This window comes from Phalacrocorax carbo, chromosome 11 (assembly GCF_963921805.1).
Source record: "Phalacrocorax carbo chromosome 11, bPhaCar2.1, whole genome shotgun sequence".
Lineage (NCBI taxonomy): Eukaryota > Metazoa > Chordata > Aves > Suliformes > Phalacrocoracidae > Phalacrocorax > Phalacrocorax carbo.
Window position 1 is genome coordinate 20,510,800 of NC_087523.1, and position 14,545 is coordinate 20,525,344.

A 14,545-nucleotide genomic window follows, 5' to 3' on the forward strand; every position below is an offset into this window, starting at 1 on the left:
TATTCATTCAACCATTTATGACATTGTAGACTCTATGACAGTGAAGTGAAAATTTAACTCTGATGGTAAACCAAAGTATTTAAAAGTTGGGAAGCAACAAGTCTAAGTGTTTCATCCACTGTGAACTCTGCCTGCCTGTGTGTAATACAAACTGTGTTTGCTGGATATCAATATTTTAATGCATTTTTTGATAATGTTAATAGAAATGCCCACTGTCCCAGTAAGTAGAATACTGTATTAGAAACAACAACGAGCTTATGGAATGCTGCCAGCAAAAAGGTGTCTGATTCTCACTAAGACGGTATTATCAGCAATTTATTTTTCCTAGGAAAAAAACTTCCTTGCCTTATTAAAGATCTCAGAAAAAAATGACAGCTTGTAATGCAAAAGAATAGGCAACTAAAAATGTCTATACCTTAATTCAACTATCAAATTAAATGTCATATCCCAAGCTGCATGAAATACAAAAAGGAAAGTGAATCACGAGTGATAACAGAATTACATGGCCCTTCAAAAGGCAGATTTTAATAATTAAGATATTGTTAAGAACATAGGAAAGGCTTCTTTCAAATATAACATATCTGTACGTAGGCGAGCTCCTTTAATAATCTCTGAATATTTCCCTTCTAAATGACTTTCTAAAAAATTGGGTAACTTGATGTGTTACTTAAGTAAATCCAAATTGTGCTGCTGTGCTGACATCAGTCATGTTTCAGACTTAACGGCAGTATGGGCAGAAAACAGCCTATCTTGTATTTTATTTAAGTACAGGAGACTAAGACAGCATGGACATGAAGTACTGTTGTATGTATCTATATTTTAAATTGCTGTATTTTGATTATTTAAATCTAAGCTTACAAAATATTGGAGCCAGGTACTGGAGGAAAAATTAGTACATCTGTTTGACTGTGTTGAGTAAAAGAATGTTTTTCAAGGCTATGATTATTTGGAGAATAGAAACCTGAAGAGGTCAGAATTTTACTTACTAGGGGTTGTCCGTGTTATCTGCTTGAAGTAAGGAAGTTCTTCAAATTCTCTCTTGGACACTTTTTCAACATAGAAGTGACGCAGAATCCCTTCAGCAAAGAAATGAGAAGCGCATGTTACTGGAAGTGTGCCTGTTCTAAACCTGGCTTGCTGCCCTGCCTTTATGTAGAGTTACTGCCACGTCGAGTCACCTTGTGAAATAACCCTTACCAATTATGTGGGGTTTTAGCCTATTCTTTTTTATTCTCTTTGCCACCACCCTGTTTTTTTTTACTACTCCCCTGTCAATCCCTCTGTGGATTTACGATTGAGGAGAGTTTGTGAGGGGTGTGAGAATTAGCCAGTTCTTTTCCGACACAGCTGAACCCTTCCTTAGTATGAGTAAATATAAGGTTACAACAGAAGCCAAAATCCCAGTGCCTTGGACAAAAACAGTATCATTTTGCAGTCAGATGCCATTTTGCCTGTCACAAGCTAGCAGGCAACATCACTGTTAGATCATCACAAGGCTTTGTGGCTTCTTGAACACACAGAGCGCAATTATCAACCATCCGATCCTCTGCCACTTCTCTGCTCAAACTTTGGGCTTGGCTTTGTGCTTTGAAGTGCATTCTAGAAATGTATAATTTCCAGGTAAACGGCCACACTATATGAGGGTTTCTGTGAGGATCACATGCTTTTTGCTTAAAGTAGATTAAGTAGACAGGATTTTTAGGAGGCTGGAGGTAACTTTCATTATACTAGAAGTTCAGGATTTGCAAAGTGCTTGGGCTTCTGAATGCTTTCCTGTTTTTCTCTGATTTTACCAGTTAGTCTAGTTAAAGGTATTGTTTCCATCCTGAACATTTTTTGCTCATATTCTAGACCATCATGGGTGTAGCATCACTAAGACAGATAGTGCAAACTGATTTCAATGGAAAGCTTTTTGGTCCATTCTAAATAAGAACCCTCAGGCACTTGTTTCAACCCCTACCACCCATTTCTCTGCAATAAATTACACAGGGTGTTACTGACAACCTGTTTGTCATTGTGCTTTTGCTCACAATGAAGGGTAGGAGTTTGCAGAACTAGAGCTTTGTCTGTTATTAATGGTTTTTTTACGGCAAAACTTGAGTATGTTGGAAACAGCTGTAACAGTGATATCCTGAATAGCCAGAAGAAGAGCAGTCTCAAGATGCTTGGATTTGTAAACTGTCCTTGGATTTTAATGGTCAGTGATCACTGTTCAAAGAAAGAACTTGCTCAACTCACCTTTTCTAATTGTCCACACGTGTATTTCTATTTGAGGTGGCTTTTCAGTCTCTACTGCAATTTTTCTGATGGTTTCTCCTTCCTCTGTGAAAACGGATTCATAGACAGGAAATGTTTCTTTCCCACAGAAGTAATCTTTGTTGTCAAAGGTTTGACTTGGCACTTCTTCTGTTTAAAAAAAAGCCCAAAACACATATTACGGCTGTAATCAAGTCCTCCAGAACTTACTTGGCACCAATAGCCAAGCAGGTTTAGTTTCAAAGTAGAATTTTCACTTGTATGGCCACAAAAAATCCATCTCCAGCTAAGCCCCAGATATTCAATTCTGCTAGGTTCTGGTGGCCTGTCTATGGTGGCAAGACAGTATTCATATTGAAAACCCAGTTTCATGCAGAAATGAGCTGTGTAAAACCATGTGGTCTGAGATTCCTCACAATTTTTGAACCTGTTGTCCGCTTTTCAAGCATATTTGAAATAATGGTAGAAGTCTCAGAGGTAATAAAATAACTAAATGAAAATTGGTGGTTGGACAGAGTGAAGAGACCCAAATTAATGCTTGGCTGAAGAAAAGGGCAGGTAGAACCTCCAAGGTTTGCGTTTTGCTCAGCAGCAGCCAGCTGGCCAGTGCAAGCCTGGGCTGGCCACAGAGCACATTATGTCTCGCCCACCTGGTAAAGTCATAGAGCATGTACGTAGAAATTGTAATTATTCTGTTGGTAATTGGAAGTTGGACAAGAATGTAAGAGAGATGATGCAACTCAGAAACTCGGACTGCTCTTTGTGGAAAAGCCTAACAATTAATACGTCTCCACGCATACAAGAGAGACTGCAGGAAGAGGTTCAGCTTTCTTAAAAACCGGCACATAGAATCTCAGAGAAAAAGACATTAACTTTCTCTTCGCTATTAAATTTGCTGTTGAAGCCTGTCAGCCAGGTTTTGCTGATTGTTCTCATCTCAAATGAGCCCAGTAAAAGCCATGGATCTCTGATTCACAAGTATCCAGAAGGATCTAGATCACCCCTCCTGCCTGCCTACTGCCACTACATCGTGCTTTTTCCCAGCAAGCAAGGCTGGCAAGAGAAAATGGGAAGTGCCTATTCTGTGAAGGGTTTCTTTATATGACTGAACAACTAATTTCCTCAGAGCATTTCCACCCAGTGCATCACCAATCACAGAAATGGGCCATACAGATCAGAAAAGAAGTTTAAAGGCACAGAAGGGAACTGGACACTCCTTTACCCTTTATATCATATGCAACATGGCTGGTCCTTTGGCAGACCATATTAGGAGATTTTTCACCCACTGTAGACATTGACTTTAGTAAATAATGTCTACGTAAGTTTAATCATTAGTGGTAAATTTGGGCTAAGTTAGTATTTATTTCAAGGAATAAGTTACATAACTGACACCAATCAATTTATAGTCAGGGGTTTTGAGTCCTTCTGGTATATTTTATAAAGCAGAAATTATATTATCCCCACGCAAATTTCACAAGCTAGAAAATTATTTGAAGGTTCTGTGGGCACTGCAGTGGGGGAAGGATGGGAGAGTCATTTGACAGTAATGAACTTTCTGCATATGTTTCTGTAACACTTGCTTTGGAAATGAGAGTCAGGAATTCCTGCCAGCAGTAGAGAGAACAGCAGTGACTGATCAGAACGTAGGTACCCCAGGCAGCAAGCCCCCCGATCTGAGGAACAGCAGTGAACAGCAGGGCTGGCCAGGCAGCTCTGCCTGTCGCACACTGAGACCTCTGCATGCACATTAGAACAACGGGCCCAGCTAGTGCTATTTTCATCAGATCTTATTGTGACCATAAGGCTTGAGCCAAGCCCCTTAACATGCACAGCAAAAAGGCGGTCTGTGATCAACTTTGTTTTACCTGGACAGACTTTACAGCATTTTCCTTCTACTTTCTGAGGGTATTTGCAGGGATACTGTTCTGGACAATGAATTTTCTTACATTCTTGTTTGGTGATGTTGCAGGTGCACAACACACACTCTACGATTCCGAAGGCCCGGAGGTTAGGATGCCAAGATTCACCATGTGAGTATGTTTTGCCATTTGAAACACAAACTATGAAAGAAGAGAAAAGGAAGAAAAAGTACAACTGGAAAAGGTACATTCACTAGCTGCCTCTCTATGAATATTCATTTGAATCATGCACATTTGTTTAAAGCAGCGTCTCTGTACATAATTTGTTAGAGTCTCTGGCCCATTTCTCTGCTTGTTAACTTTATCTTGGAGTTTTGCTACTTAAAATGAGTCTGAGCCTATGATAGCCTTTTTCCGAGCAGTTTTGCCTTGATTCCAACTCTGCTGACACTGGTGTCCATCACTATTTTGAGGAGAACAGTGAAGGTGGCTGAGTCAAGTATGTGACTATCTCCTCTCCAGTGCATGCATTTCAGCTGTGCATCATTAACCAGCTTATAAAACTCACTCCTCCTTCCCTGCCTGATGTTAGTCCACATGCAGGGCACAGCCTGCTACCTTGGCTCTGGCTTCTAGAAGGGAATCGGCAGATGACAGGATCACAACATTTGCTACCGAGTCATCTGCACAGCTTCTCTTACCGTTAGCCGAACACGGCTCGTGCCGCGAGAGCCATGCTATCAGCAGGATGGATTAGTGCCACCTGAGCCTTTCATTGCTTTTGCGTGAGAGTTCCTTCCACACAACACACAGAACAAAGTGAGGGAATGTTGCAAAATGAATTTTAATGTCCTGTGTGGAAATATATATGTCTGTAGGTATATAGAGACATTTGGGGTTTGGAATCTCAAGAATACATTAACATGAAAGGATGCATTTGGGACTGAAATTTCATTCCAACAGCATCTAAGCATCTCAGAATATTTATTCCTCAGTGGTCTTGGGACACAGGGGAATACAGCTGACACAAGAAGAGTGGAAAAATCCATGCTTAGTGGAAGCCAGTTTGGGTCACCCGGCAGTTAATGGGAATTATATCACTTTACACCGTGTTTGCATTTGTCCTATAAACCTTACTCCTTTCTTTTTAAATATTTTATAAACACAAAGAAAAATGCAAACTAATCCTAACAAGGTGAAAGAAAGGGCACTGCCTGATTTCTAAAAGCAGCTAAAGTAAATTAAAGTAAAGCCAGGATATGTTGTAAATATTTCCAATTCTTCTAATATGCCATCATTTTTATTAATGCTTTTATTTGCAAAATATGTTCCTATTTTGCCTGTAACTTTCAAAAGCAATTTAATTTTTATCTGTAATCTGAAATTTACATCTAACTGGTAACAGATGTGACCAACTGGCTTATACTTTACTGAGTTACTGAGATTTATGGGGAGTGTTCTTTGCAATGTATTGTCTTTCACAGGGTTATGCTATCATTCGGTTTATAATTTGCTACTTTTTAACTCTTTTGTAAGACATATTTTTATTCTAGAGGTAGGAAACAGTTTTGTTTCTCAAAAGTGTTATCTGTATACTAAGAACATGGGAGAAAAAAGTATAAATGAGAAAACTGCTAAGTACTCAGCTGCTCAGTGGGCTTCTTAAATGCGTATATACTATATTATTCATTATATTTATGCTTATATGGATTTTTTTCCCCAGCTAGAGTTCTCCAGATCCTTTATGGACATAAATATTTCATGATTTCTCCCTCACAGGGGAAGGGATAATATATGACATGGTGTAGCTACATATTTTTGCTGTTTTAAGGGTTTGTTTAGCACAGAACAGTTCAATAATTACTCTGAGGTAGCAAATGAAGCCTCCAGTAGAAGCCAAAATATGGCAAATAACTTCTAGTTCCCTGATGCCCTGTTTTTAGTGCTCTTCATGTTTAGAATGATAAATCTGTATCCATGCAACTGCACAGTATTTGCATGTCAGGAGAATTGTTGTGTGTTTATTTTTTAACTTGCTGAAATGCGTCTCAAGGGACATGTGCATTAATTAATAAAACACTTGTTAACTGCACAAGAACAAAAGCAAATACACGGTCAGCATTCCTGTTTCCATCATGGGGATCTCTCAGACACTCTCCAGGCAATGACTGTCTGAAGTTGGCGGCGGTTACTATATACTGCATCCAGAAATATGCTTCTGTATGCTCTTTATTTGCCGGAACACATCAGTTAGAAATTGCTTTGATGATATCTTCATGTGTGAATTACACGTCAAAGATATTGCACTGCATGGAGATTCCTGCTCCTAGATTCAGCATAAAACACTGGCATGATCTGAATGTTTTTTCATGCTTATTCAGGTGGATAATAAAGATCCTATGGCCAACATTCCTTCTGTTAGTTAATACCTTAAAAGATTAGTTGGCCCTAATACAAGGGCTTTTAACTCTTTGTAGGTAGTTTCTAAGTGCGTACTGACTGGCATTTGTGGATGGATGCTCTTCTGAACATGCATTTTTACAGCTATTTCTCTTACGGCTTCTTAGGCTTGTTCCTGCAGACTCTGTTCACTCAGGTACACCCACTGTGGGAACTGAGTGTCCCACCCTTTTTATTGTACAAAACCTGCTGTCCCACTAACTGGAGAATTGGTATTTTCCCTCTATTTTTGTCATTCCTGTAATGCAGCAGGAATATGGCTTGGTCGTGTTTGGATAAGGTTTGCCTTGGTTTGGCTCAAAGTTCTGCTGTCCCCATAACATAGTATGTCCTATGGTATATTATCAGAAGGCAGTAAAGGATTCTTGGAGTGACATTCATTACCTTGGTTAACTTTGCCTGTTCACAGCTCAGGCATCCAGTACAGGCTAATTGCCTACTCTGCCCCTAGTATTAAGTCATGGAGGAGGAAAAGCACCCCTTGCATCTCACTGTCTCAGACAACTAGCTTAAGGTGGGGGAAGTCAGGATATTGTCTTTCTTGAGAATAGTTTGCTAAGCTTTGGAGGTGGAAAACCTCTGATACTATGGCAAAGATTTATGATCTGAGATTTGCAGGGCAGTTTAAACATGTTGTTTATAGCTAGTAAACCAACAAAATAGGAGACAGTGTAAAGAAAATGACCGCGAATAATTTCCTTGTCTTTACCTCGTCCGTGCTTATGCTTGTTGTTGATGACGATTTGCACTATTGTTCCTGAAGCTTGCTGGGGATCCGGCAGGACTCCACGGTTACTCCTGGCATTGGGAAATCGTGGAATGTTGACTGCCTGCCTTGCAGAGCTGGGTGACAGGTCGTAGTGGGAGCGATGGTATGAGTGTCTCTGGAGGCAGAAAGAGAGCAGGAAAGTAAATGTCTCATTCTGGTGAACCTGGGGAAAGAGCCTGTAGAGAAGCTTAACACAAGCAACGAGAGTGTTGTCACTATCATCAAACATCATTAAATATTATGAATGGCACCATACTAAATAAAGGCCATTCAGGTTTTCCAGATAGTGAACATGGTAATGAAGTCATCTACACATGCCCAGTTGTAATTCATCTCACCAGACTGTGTATGTCAGTGTAGGTGTCTTTATTGAAGCTGCTCATCTGAAGTCCCTAATCAAGTCAATAGAGAGAGGCAATTTTAGAACCTGACCTGTTGTGGATCTCTCTATCATGAGGAGATGAATCACAGCCCAGAAGTGCCTATTTCGCTACATGTATTCAAAACGGTGTTCAAAGCTAGATATCTACATTACTGATGTCTACTCTACTTAAAGATTAGATGAGAAGAACCATAAGCCTGTCTAGTTTTCCTCATCAGAACTTCCTCCCGGGGCTTCAGTGGCAGAGCACGTCCAGAATGACTGTCCAGCTTCTTGTTTGCTCGCAGTTTTAAACTCTCATGCAAGGCCAGGGTTAGCCTTGCACAGACTGAGCAGAACCTTACTAGAATCTGTCTTATATACTGGGAAGTCTCATTTTATTTGCAAAGGAAAGTAGTAGTAGTAGTAATAGTAATAGTAGTAGAGGTGGTAGTGTGTAGTGTGTTTTCTAGAGAAAAACACTGGTTGTTTTCAGAGAATTGTTTTCCAAAATACCCATGGGCATGAAGGAATAGTGTATATTACAGCAACTATTTTGTAAAGCATGATTGTTCTCACTAATCCAAAGACCTGTTGGTTCATGTATTTAGGTAATGCACTTAATGCTTGAAAGCTCTTCATATTCTCTCCAAATGCTGTTATAAAAATCACCTCTTGAGAGGTAAGTTGTTAATGGATACTCTTAGCCCCTAAAGTAAATATAGCCATGTGTATATGTCAACTGGGAAGTAAGTGTTTGCAATTAAGATTTAAAAGTGATGCTTGCATAGCAAACAAAACATTGTAGAATTTTATTCTTATAGAGCATATACAACAAAGACCAAACCAGAGCCTGCTCATGGGAGTTTATAATTCAGTGTTATTCATGAATTCAGGCTGAGTTTGTTAAGGGGCTGCCAGAAGTGGAAGAAACCTATTTCGGGCTAGATTCACAGAACCCAGGATGAAGCAGTAGGTATTCAGACCTGTTTTCATCCTTCTCTCTTTTTTCCCCAATGTACTGGCAGGCACAGCACAGCAGGAAAGTATGTCTTAAAATGGTAGGTCATACTTACGGCTTCCCTGTTGGCTGGCTGCCGGAAGATATCTCCATCAGAATGTTCCCAGGATAATTCTCCATCTCCTGTACATGAAGCAGAGCAGTATCAGTTAGCGGGGTAATTGTGCAACACCTTGGGAGATACTCAGGGGGAACGTTCCATCCAGCTTTACAGCTCAGTTTAGGGTAGAGGTTGCATCAGTGTGTACAACTGTCAGTCTGTAGTCTGGCTTTATTGTACTAGATTCTGTAGAGACCAAAAGGAAGATCCCTTCCCAAACGTTATGCAAACTCAGAATTAGGATTTACTATCAGATTTATGCAGTTTAACAATATGCTGTGGGCAAGGTAATTTCCAGCAACCATTTGCTACGTGATCTCAAGCAAAGCTGAGGAGACAAGTCTTAGCTCACAGAGAAAGGCTAAATTGTGTGACCTTCCATTTACTGTGGGCTGAGGGAACCCACAGGCACAGTTCCTGTTCCTCAACTGACATTTAACTTGACTGAGAATTGAATCCTGAATTACATTTTTGTAGTCAGGTCTGAAGTGTAGCTAATAATAAATAACATTGTATTATATATAACAAGAAAAAGTAAGCCATGTTTTGTCCTGCAAATTTCCTGTCCCCATATCATTATGGTTGTTTTTTCCCTCTTATTTATGCTTCATTTAATAAAAATTGCTAAGTCACGATTCACTCCCAGGTATGATAATGAACCAGGGAGGTGTTTTCACCTGTTTGTCAAAGATAGACTGTTTCATAAATAGAAGTGATGGCCATGCTCAGTGCATGACTCATTGGTCGCAAAACAGCAACCCCTCCAGGAAGCCCGGCACAGACAACGAGTTACAGACGGATGTATGAGGAGTAGGCCAGCTAAGAGCGGATCCCATCTAAGCTCGGAGGATCCTATATTCGCGCATAGTATGAAATGTTCAGCACTGCTTTTTTCAATCAGGCCAATGAAAGTACTACAGAATAAGGCTCATAGCACTAAGGACGCTCATAACAAAGTAAGCGCATTCTGACTTGTCTTTTAAAAGAGAAAAGGCTTTTCTAGAGTGCTTGCAATTTGTGTGTGTGATATAGAAGTAATGAATGCTTTTGAGAATCAATGTGAGGGACTTGCGGAGCCAGGCTCTAGGTCCTAACAGCCAAACATGTGATTCATGGAAAGGAAAGTTGGAAAGAAGATGACGCTCTCAGTTTCTACTCAGGAGCAGTGTCCAGCTGTTTTCTTTGTAAAGACAACTTCATAAATACAAACGTAACTAAGCATAAGCTAGAGTGGAGATTATAGCAGGGAAAAATCAGTTCAGGCTAGAGAGAGAATGTGGCTTTAAGGAGTTTTGAGAGACATATTTAGAGGTGTTCCTTGATAAGACAAGCCATGGAACTGAGAACTGCTATCTGATTCTTGGAAAACTTGTACAAGAACAGGAGAAATCGTTTAGTGTGGAGGGGAGCTTGGAATTTATCCCAGCCTTGGAATTCAGATACAAGTACAGATAAAGCTGCTTTGCTAGTGGCTCAAAGCCTAGCTCTGGATGTGCCAAGCATTGCACTAGAATGCAGAGCAGTACCACCACATCGGGAGCCTTATATTAATGGCACAGATCACAGGCCTGGGTCCTCAAAGGAGGCCAGCTGCTGCAGCAGTACTAGGGTGCGATACTGGCTTGGGAGAGCCTCGGTGCTGATGCAGCTATGCCTCCAGTTCTGGAGTTAACCCATCCGGATTTAACTCAACCAGATCCATCAGGGATCCACTACCCTAGTGCATGCTATGCATTAGCATTTTATCCTCTATGCAGTTTCTGAGAACTTTCCCCTTAATTTAAGGGGAAGTTGGATGCCGACATAAATCAGCGTCTGAACTGTAGTGCTTGGAGCCTTCTCTACTCAGTAGCAGAGGAAAATCAGCAAATTTTTATATATATTATGTTAATATATTTGGCCACGCAGGGAGCAGAAACTGACTCACAGTTTCCTCCCCATGAGCTGTGCTAGATCTTGATGCAAACATTTTGTTTAGGTTTGCATTTCATAAGAATCATAGAGGGGAGATAAAACAGCTTATGCCATATTGAAAAGGGCAAAGTTATTTGCAAGATAAATTATAATTTTAACATTTTTAAATAACAGTAATAGTGGAATACATTTAAAAACCCCTGCACCAGTGGCGACATTGGGTCATCTCTACTGCATAATCCAATTTAATCTCACCTCTCATATGGAAATCCTGACGAATTTATTTCTCATTAGCGACACTCCCTCTGGCTGAAGTGACTTGATTTCTCCAGTGTAAGGCTAGTTTACAGCATAGCTATGTCTGATACTTCATACTTGGAAAGTCAGTTTGATTTTTGTAACTGGAAGAGGTTGGTTTCAGATACAGATCAAGTAACTATCAGAGAACGGATACCAGGAACCAGATTAGCAAGGATTTACTTTAATTAAGTGCCAATGTATTACATTTAAAACAGTATATCACTAACTTTCACCCTGGGAAGCCAGGACTATCACCTTGCCTGCATGAGATCAGAAAGCTTTATAAGCAATTTGCCTGGCAAAATGTTTCAAGATTTGTAAAGATACTGTGGAGTAACACGGCAAAGCAGCAGAGAATGAGGAACAATCTGCATAAAGATCCTCATCCTTGCTCTGACTGAGCTGATATATTTATGCAGCACACGGCATTGCCCTGCCAAGAGATTAGTTCAAGTCCTACATGGTGCCACACTGAAGTTAATTACCACTGCATCTCTGCAGGTTAAGTAGCTTAGACAACTTGCTGCACTGACATCACTACACAGCTTCTATCCAGGAACTTGTTCCTTCAGAGTATGCTGTACTACCTCTGCACCATGCTTCATTATTAAGCACTGATGCACTCTGAAGTACCCTCTTTTTGGCTCAGCCCCTTCACTGCTCAGAGCTTTTGGTCCAGCATGTGTACTCACTTAACTGCTTAGGAGCGAGAATGTGGGACTATGCTAGTTTGTGTTTCACAACTCTAGCGCCATAGGCAAAATTATACAACCGACAACATAATACTCCTTATTTTTGCCATGCAATAGTACTGAGTTCAAGCAAGCAGAATCTCTAGAGGATATAGGTGCACAAAGGTGCAAGCAGGAGAGTTTTTCAAAGCAGCCTGGCATCACTGGTATCAATAGAGTGGCACTTCTAAAATCCACATGTACCTTTAGGTGCTTATCTGCATCTTTGAGAACTGGCCACAGGTGCTTAGATACCCTAGAAGTGGCGATTCAAATGCCACAATGCTAATACTGAGATAAAATACTGTGCTACTTTTGGCTGGGATAGAGTTATTTTCTTCACAGTAGCTGGTTGGGGCTGTGTTTTGGATTTGTGCTGGAAACAGTGTTGATAACAAGGGGATGTTTCCGTTCCTGCTGAGCAGGGCTTGCACAGAGCCAAGGCCTTTTCTGCCCCTCACCCCACCAGCGAGGGGCTGGGGGGGCACAAGTAGCTGGGAGGGGACACGGCTGGGACAGTGACCCCAACTGACCCCAGGGATGTCCCACACCATATGGCATCATGCTCAGCATATAGAGCTGGGGGAAGGAGGGGGGGTGGGGACACATTTGGACTGATGGTGTTTGTCTTCCCAAGTCACTGTCTCGTGTGATGGAGCCCTGATCTCCTGGGGATGGCTGAGCACCTGCCTGCCCGTGGGAAGGAGGGAATGAATTCCTTGTTCTGCTTTGCTTGTGTGTGTGGCTTTTGCTTTACCTGTTAAACTGTCACAAGTTTTCTCACTTTTACCCTTCCAATTCTCTCCCCCCTCCCACTGGGGGGAACTGAGCGAATGGCTGCGTGGGGCTGAGCTGTTGGCTGGGGTTAAACCATGACAAACACATTCACAAATTCTCAGACATTTAGACGGGGTTTTAGAAAGACATTTAGGTTTAGATATTCAGAAAGGCTGGGAAGGCCCCTGGAATCAAGTTTCCTGTGTGTACAAGATCTAAAATGCAATTGCTAGTAAAATACTGCAGTCACTTGAGTATGGATTGACAACTAATGTAAGCTGGAGCAACTGGCCTTACCCCCTGAATTTAAATTCTTGTGTCTCGTATAACTTGAGCAGATCTGGTAACCTGTCAGACAGAAGCTTGTCTTTTATTGCAAAGCTTTTCTACCCAGAGCAATGGCACCTATTTCAATGCATCATTTGAAGCCTTGGTTTGCCTCATTATGGGGTAAGTGCATTCTCTCCTTGTTTCAATTTAGGAAAACAAAGGTAGCAATGCTACCCTGCTGGAATTTGAGGTTTCATTTCCCAGCATCAATTGGATTTTAAGTACATGGGAAACTTGCAGATAGTGCCCTGTGTGACAGTCCTGGTGCACACACAGGGCTCTGACAGGGGACAGGGTAAATTCAGAGCCTCTCCTTCTGTGGTTGTACTTGAACTTACCTCTGCAAACGGGACAGCAGGACTCCGGAACAGAAACTGGGAAAGAGCAAGTTAATTTGGGACAAGTCTTCAACCCACAGTACACATTTCCTTCCTGCCAGTAAAACACAAGGGAAATTTAGAAGGAGTCATCAATTCATCTGGTACTGTAAAGGTGATTTTTATGGACATGCTTAAATCCGTGTGTTTACATAAATGCCACTCTCATATGCAAAAGCAGAATATTAGACCAATGAAAAGTCTGAATAGCTTTTTTTAAAATTTGTTGTCACACAGAAGAAGGTCTCTTTCTTTAAAAAAAAAACAGAGGGAGAAGGGAAGAAGTAAAAGTGTGTGGGGAGAAGAACTGCAATTATTGTGGGCTGAAAATGTACCTGACATTGTTGGTACTAAAATCACAGAGTGTAAATTTCCACCCCCACTCTTCTCCCTCTGTTGTGTCTTACCATTGAGCTGGAGGATTAGTTTAGCAGTAACTGGAAGTCGTGAAGCCTGTTCAGTACTTGGCCTGTTAAATTTGTGGTTAATGTAGAATATGATGATGATTTGATCAGAAGAGGTCCAGGGCTGCCAATACTTGATACTGAAGAGCTGGTTGGATCAAGAGGGACATTTTGGTTCAGACACTGGCTCTGAAGAGCCACTGGGTGACTGCTCAAATATTCTGGATTTGAATTGGTGACACCTCTGTGGCCTGCTGCCAGTTAACAGAGCTGTCTGCTCCCAGCCCGGGGGGTTCTTTCTTATCAGCTCAGTCCAAATGAATTCAGTTTCAGTCAGTGGCTTAGTGCTATATTTTCCAGTCAGGTTGAGGTGAGATATTCTATATATGTCCACTGGCAGTATTTCACCTGCTGCCTCTGCACTCTAAGCTCACTTACAGCAGATGCTTGACAGGGTAAGCTTTGTCCACTGTGTTTGATAAGTGGGAGCCTGGCATTTACCAGGTGCTGCAGACTGGCTCTGAGCACACTCATGAGTTTCAGCACTCATTCTCAACTGCCAGCCTTTGCTATGTATTACTTATATTTCAGTGTCATGTCTTCTAGAAAGGAGAAGTGAAGCATAGACAGAGCAGGGCTCTGTCAAATCATGTTACTTACTGAGCAGCTGCACTGGGCACACTGGTTTGCTTGCCTGTTTTGGAAAAGCCCCTCTGCCACAAACATTTCACCATGATGGTAGGTGGTGCCATTGTATTCACAGGATTTCCCGGTGATTTTGCTGCTTACTGAGAAAAGAGAGTCTTCTGGAAGCAATGGGAAAGGAACACCTCATGAAAATGTTCTTGACAACTTGTAATGTCACAAATACAAAGGAGGAAAAGCT

General features: G+C 41.2%; 1 protein-coding gene across 4 annotated transcripts in view; it reads right to left on the reverse strand.

Annotated features, from left to right (window-relative positions):
• The window catches only part of CHRDL1 (chordin like 1), a 45,559-nt gene that overhangs the window by 3,463 nt on the left and 27,551 nt on the right, over positions 1-14,545 (reverse strand). The window contains exons 5-11 of one of the 4 annotated variants that reach the window (XM_064463366.1): positions 14,320-14,447; positions 13,217-13,310; positions 8,782-8,849; positions 7,285-7,459; positions 4,122-4,316; positions 2,239-2,406; positions 987-1,076 (exon numbers count right to left, since the gene is read on the reverse strand). In XM_064463366.1, coding sequence (XP_064319436.1) covers positions 987-1,076; positions 2,239-2,406; positions 4,122-4,316; positions 7,285-7,459; positions 8,782-8,849; positions 13,217-13,310; positions 14,320-14,447 — 918 coding nt within the window. Of the gene's footprint in view, positions 1-986; positions 1,077-2,238; positions 2,407-4,121; positions 4,317-7,284; positions 7,460-8,781; positions 8,850-13,216; positions 13,311-14,319; positions 14,466-14,545 lie in introns of all 4 variants that reach the window. The other 3 variants (XM_064463364.1, XM_064463365.1, XM_064463363.1) reach the window with 3 other exon arrangements.